The following is a 6764-nucleotide window of genomic DNA, read 5'->3' as shown; positions in this document are numbered from 1 at the left end:
ACACCTCCCTGCTCAACACCTTGCTGGAACGAGGTGAGTGGATCCAAGGGTCCAAGGGTCCAAGGTTCCAAGGGTCTAAGGGTCCAAGGGTCCAGGGTCGGATGTCTCATTTGCATTTTCTTTCCCCGTCAATAGATGGCCTGTTTTCCTGGTCCAGAGCTGTTCAGATCCGCACAAACCTGGACTTGGTTATGGATTGGCTCCAGGGGGCGGGACTTGGGGACATTGCCTCCGAGTTCATGAAGAAGTTGTCGGTCATCGTCAACTTTTTGTGTATTCCTAAAACCCGACTGATCCAGGTGAGAAGTTTCTAGAAGTGAGTGTGGGACGGACGTGTTGACCGGTCTTTGTCTTCCAGTCTTCGTGGGACCGCTTGCTGGAGGACCACGCCCTGCTCAGTCCTGCCCAGCTGCACCACCTGCTCACTCACTACAAGCTGGGGCCCAGCAGGGCCCCCCCGGCCTCTTGGGCCCCCCCGCCTGGCTCCGAGCTCAGCGGAGGTAAGAAACTCAACAAGTGCTGATCTCCGTTTCATGTTCATGTGATTGGCTATTATTTCACATCACTAATCACTAATTAATCACTAATCACAAGTCACCGTTAGCTAATCACTAATTAAACTCTAATCACTAATTAATCTCTAATCACTAATTAATCACTACTTAATCACTAATCTCTAGTAACTAATCACTAACCATTATTCATTAATTAATCAGTAATAACTAATTAACAATCACAATCATTATTCATCGATCACTAAAAATTAATCACTACTTAATCACAAATTACTAAATAATCACGAGTCACTAGTAACTAATGACTAATTAATCTGTAATCACTAATTGATCACAAATTAATCACTAATCTCTAGCAACTAATCACTAAACATTATTCACTAATTACTCAGTAATCACTAACTAACAATCATAACCATTATTCATCGATCACCACTAATTAATCACTACTTAATCACTAATTAATTATTAATCGCTAATCACAAGTCACTACTAAATAATCACTAATTAATCTGTAATCACTAATTGATCATTAATCACTAGTATCTAATCACCAACCTTTATTCACCAATCCCCAATCAATCAGTAATCACTAGTCACCAATTACACTTATTATTTACCAATAACTACTAATAAATCACTACTTAATCTCTAATCACTAATTTGTAATTAATCACTTATCGCTAACTAACCACTAATTACTAATTATTAATAATCACTAATTATTCTCTTATCATAAATCACTAGTAACAGATCACTAATTGATCTGTAATCCCTAATGAATCACTCACCACTGGTAATCTCTAATTACCAATTACAATCATTATTTAGCAATCACTATAAAATCTCTACTAATAACTAATTACTAATTAATCACTAATTTCAAGTAACAAATCTCCAACCATTATTCACTAATTAATCAGTAATCAGTAATCACAAATCACAATCACTATTTATTGATCACTACTAATTAATTACCACTTAATCACTAATTACTAATTAATCACTAATCACAAGTCATTAGTAACTAATCACTAATTAATCACTGATCATCAACCATTATTCACCAATCACTAACTAATCAGTAATCACTAATCAACAATCACAATCATTATTTACCAAACACTACTTGATCACTAATTACTTATTAATCACTAAATAATCAATAATCACTATTTAATCACTAATCACTATTTACTCTCTGATCATAAATCACCAGTAAATAATCACCAATTAATCTGTAATCACTAAAGAATGACTAATCACTAGTAACTAATCACCAACCAGTATTCACCAATCAAAAATAAATTACTAATTACCAATCACAATCATTAGTCACCAGTCACTAAATAATCTCTACTTAATAACTAATTATAATTAATCACTAATTACTAGTAACCAATTGCCAACCATTATTCACTAATTAATCAGTAATTACCAAACACAATCACAATCATTAATCATTGATCACTATTATTAATCACTACTTAATCACTAATTACTAATTAATCACCAATCACAAGTCACTGGTAACTAATCACTAATTAGCCAGTGATCATCAACCATTATTCACCAATCACTAACTAATCAGTAATCTGTAATCACCAATCAAAATCTTTATTTACCAATCACTACTTAATCTATAATTACTGATTGATCACTAATCACTAAATAATCCCTAATTAATCACTAATCACTCATTAATCACTGATCATAAATCACTAGTAACTATCCATCCATCCATTTTCTACCGCTTGTCCCGTTTGAGGTCGCGGGGGGGTGCTGTAGCCTCTTCCAGCTACTCCCTGGCGGAAGGCGATGTACACCCTGGACAAGTCGCCACCTCATCGCAGCACTAAGAATTAATCACTAATTAATCCCTCATGAATCACTAATAACTAATCTCTAACCAGTATTCACCAATCAATAATTAATCAGTAATCACTAATTACCAATCACAATCATTATTCACCAATCACTAAATAGTCACTACTTAATAACTAATTAGTAATTAATCACTAATTAATCCATCATCACCAGTAACTAATATTCATGTTTATGTTCATGTTCATGCTCATATTCATATTCATGTGTATGTTCATGTTTGGTTATGTTTAAGTACATATTTATGTTCACTTTTGCATATTCATGTTAATGTTTGAATTCATATCTATATTTTATATTTATATTTGTGTTCATTTTTGCGTTTTCCTTTGTTTTTGCTCACCTATGATCTTGAGGGTCCCTAATAAAAGGAGCTTCTACTTGCTCTGCGTCCCGGGCTCACACCGACACTGTACCAAAGTAATGGTTTAATGACATAATAATATTTTCCTGTTTTTTTTTGTTTTTTGTTTTTTATCCAGACATATTCGAGAGCTTCTTGGACCATCCTCCTCTCATCTTGCCCAATGAGAACCCTCGTCTGGACCTCTCCCAGTCAGTCCCCAGTGCGGAGCTGCAAAAGGAAGTGACCCGTCTGCGCACCTACCTGTGGGGGCTGGACCAGGACGAGCTGCCGGCCAATCAGAGGACTCGGCTTTGAGCGATCAAGATGGATCTATTTACGTTTTTTGGGGGGGAAAACGGGTGTTTTTCTGCAACATTTTCATATCAGCTCAATTATTAGTTTTGAATTTTAAGTAATATGAAAGCATTTGCTCTTTAAAAAAATATTATTATATAAATATAAATATATATTGTTTGCACCATGCAGTGTTATTCTTTACTTCATTATCTCTTGTTTGTTTTTACATAAAATAAATATTCATTCTACAATTGCTCTCTTTGGTAAATTGACTTTTTACGAGTGATTTGCAAATTATTTTCAACTTATATTCAATTGAATAGACTGCAAAGACAACATACTTAATTTTCAAACTGGAAAACGTTGTTATTTTTTGCAAATATTAGCTCATTTGCATGTTTCAAATAACTGGCACAAGTGGCAAAAAAGACTGAGAACATTGAGGAATGCTCATCAAACACTTATTTGGAACATCCCACAGGTGAACAGGCTAATTGGGAACAGGTGGGTGCCATGATTGGGTATAAAAGCAGCTTCCGTGAAATGCTCAGTCGTTCACAAACAAAGACGGGGCGAGGGTCACCGCTTTGTCAACAAATGCCTGAGCAAATTGTTTAAGAACAACATTTCTCAACGAACTATTGCAAGGAATTTAGGGATTTCACCATCTACGATCCGTAATCTGATCAAAAGGTTGAGAGAATCTGGAGAAATACCTGCAAGGCGGAAAACCAACAATAAATGCCCGTGACGTTCTATCCCTCAGGCAGTACTGCGTCAAAAAGCGACATCAGTGTGTAAAGGATATCACCCCATAGGCTCGGGAACACTTAAAAAAAAAACTGTCAGTAACTACAGTTGGTCGCTACGTCTGTAAGTGCAAGTTAAAACTCTACTACGCAAAACCACAGCCATTTATCAACAACACTCGGAAACGCCGCCGGCTTCTTTGGGCCCGAGCTCATCTAAGATGAACTGATGCGACGTGGAAAAGTGTTCTGTGGTCTGACGAGTCCTCATTTCAAATTGGTTTTGGAAATTGTGGACGTGGTGTCCTCCGGAACAAAGAGGAAATTAATCATCCGGATTGTTCTAGGCGCAAAGTGTAAAAGCCAGCATGTGTGATGGTATGGAGGTGTATTAGTTCCCAAGGCATGGGTAACTTACACATTGTCGAAGGCACCATTAATGCTGAAAGGTACATACAGGTTTTGGAGCAACATATTTCGCCATTCATGGACGCCCCTGCTTATTTCAACAAGACAGGTGTTACAACAGCGTGGCTTCATAGTAAAAGATTGCGGGTACTGGACTGGCTTACCTGTAGTCCAGACCTGTCTACCATAAAGGAGATGCCGGACTGTTGAACAACTTGAGCTGTTTTTTACAAGTTTTAACTGAAATTCAAGTGTAATAATGATATACTCTCCATTAAAAATGATGTAATAACAAACACGCAAAGAATGGAAACTTTTTATTAAAACCAAAAGTTGCTAAAGTGTACATCACGGATATGGCGTGTATCTGTCTTTTTTTTTAATCTTTCATGGGTAGGAAAGACAGGAATGGCATAAAAATTCCCTTGAACATTTTTATTGGCCGGCTCTCTGTGCTGTGCTAGCATAAAAAGTTAACATGCTAACATCATTTTTTTTTTCATAATGGGATCAGATAGCATGCTTGCAAGATGGAGATATAACTAAAAATCTTAGTTTTCAAAGTTTAAATGATCAAAATGACCGATAATGCTAACATGCTAACGTTAGCATGCTAACATAAGAAAAGCTAGTATCCTTTTAAGTTGGCGCCAAGTATCGAGAGGCGTCATTTTTTAGGTTTATCTGACTAAAATTATTAAAAGTGCTAACATTGGTTGGTTATAATCGGAAGACGTTGCAGAGGTGTACTTACAACATTCTTACAGACAAACAATACTATTTACAGTCGCGGCGGATACGTAAAATGTTTTTTTTCTTCCTAGGGGGGCTATACCTCGGTTAGTAGAGCCAGCAACTTGAGGGTTCCAGGTTCAATCCCCGCTAGTCACTGCCGTTGTGTCCTTGGGCAAGCACACTTTACCCACCTTGCTCCCCAAACGGGTTTAAATGTAACTTAGATATTGGCTTTCACTATGCAAAAGCGCTTTGAGTCACTCGAGAAAAGCGCTATATAAATGTGATTCACTTCACTAATTCACTAACAAGAGTGAAATTGAGAAACACGGGGTTACAGGACACGTCCACCAGGGAGCGCTGTAGTAATAACGGTGTACGCCATCAGCAGTTCATTTCCTGGCAAGGTGACACTCATGAGTCAAAGCAGCGGCCGCCATAAAAAGGTCAGTGCGTAAAAAAAAAAAAAAGTGAGGCGGGCATTTTTCATTTCCTTTGACACACTGCAGTGCTTTCCACTTTCCGTCCAGGAGGTAAACATTCGAGCCTCAGGATTTCCCAGGTGTTGGGATTGTTTGTGATGACTCAGCAGAGTCAGAGTGCAACTAATCACAACACATTTATCCAAGAAAACACTCTGACGTGCCTGCCGGCATAGTAGTAGTATTATTATTATTATTATTGTTCTCTCCTGGCTTTCCCCCAACTTGGTTTCCTCACATCCGCTGGGCTTTTCGCTGGATTACGGTAAAAAGGCTGCAGAGAAACCACGTCACTGCTGTCCGGAGACACCACCCGGCTGACCCCCTGCTGACATCGTCCCTGCGCTGACACTGTGAACCAAACGTTTTTAGTCGTGAATTCAACATGCTGGCAACAACATTGTTGTTGTCATGTTTGCTGCACTTCTAATCCAACTCTGGTGCGTTTGCTCTGCCAGCACACTTTGTTTTGCTCAAGCCATATATATATACATATATATATATATATATATATATATATATATATATATATATATATATATATATATATATATATATATATATATATATGTATATATATATATATATATATATGTACATATATATATATCAGGGGTCGGCTCTTTAGCGCCGCCCTCGTGGCTCTCTGGAGCTTTTTCAGAAATATATGAAACATGGAAATGATGAAGGGAAAAAAAACATTTTATTTTTTTAATATGGTTTCTGTAGGAGGACAAACATGACACAAAGTTTCCTAATTGCTATGAAGCACACTGTTTGTATTAAACATGCTTCACGGATTCGAGTATTTGGCGAGCGCTGTTTTGTCCTACTAATTTTGCCGGTCCATGAACTCACCGTGGTTTGTTTACATGTATAACTTTCTCCGACTTTCTAAGACGTGTTTTATGCCACTTCTTTTTCCGTCTCATTTCGTCCACCAAACTTATAACGCTGTGCATGAATGCACAAAGGTGAGTTTTGTTGATGTTATTGACTTGTGTGGAGTGTGCTAATCAGACATATTTGGTCACTGTATGACTGCAAGCTAATCGATGCTAACATGCTATTTAGGCTAGCTGTATGTACACTAGAGATGCGCGGTTTGCGGTCTCGTCCGCGGAGTCCGCGGATATACTACGGGTCGGGCGGGTGAAATTACGAAAAAATTGATTTTAAATAGATTCAGGCGGGTGGCGGTTGAACCATTTGGAACTATTTGATATACATGGTTCAGGGATCGGTAACCTTTACCGTTCAAACAGCCATTTTGGACCCGTGTCACTAGGCGAAGAAGACACTAGGAGACGTTAACATTCTCAAGAATGTCTGCCAGCAGTCACCCAGT

At 37.8% G+C, this 6764-nt stretch overlaps 1 protein-coding gene across 4 annotated transcripts in view; it reads left to right on the top strand.

The window, feature by feature from the left end:
• Positions 1-4495, top strand: part of rasip1 (Ras interacting protein 1) — a 34104-nt gene extending 29609 nt beyond the window's left edge. For all 4 annotated transcript variants that reach the window (XM_061915369.1, XM_061915371.1, XM_061915370.1 and 1 more), the window contains 4 exons: positions 1-33; positions 136-299; positions 359-500; positions 2882-4495. The exon at positions 1-33 is cut by the window's left edge and continues 250 nt beyond it. In XM_061915369.1, coding sequence (XP_061771353.1) covers positions 1-33; positions 136-299; positions 359-500; positions 2882-3060 — 518 coding nt within the window. In that variant the 3' untranslated portion in view covers positions 3061-4495. The remainder of the gene's footprint in view (positions 34-135; positions 300-358; positions 501-2881) is intronic.
• The last annotated feature ends 2269 nt before the right edge of the window (positions 4496-6764 follow it).

This window comes from Nerophis ophidion, linkage group LG11 (assembly GCF_033978795.1).
Source record: "Nerophis ophidion isolate RoL-2023_Sa linkage group LG11, RoL_Noph_v1.0, whole genome shotgun sequence".
Lineage (NCBI taxonomy): Eukaryota > Metazoa > Chordata > Actinopteri > Syngnathiformes > Syngnathidae > Nerophis > Nerophis ophidion.
This window is presented reverse-complemented; position numbering and strand designations above follow the sequence as displayed.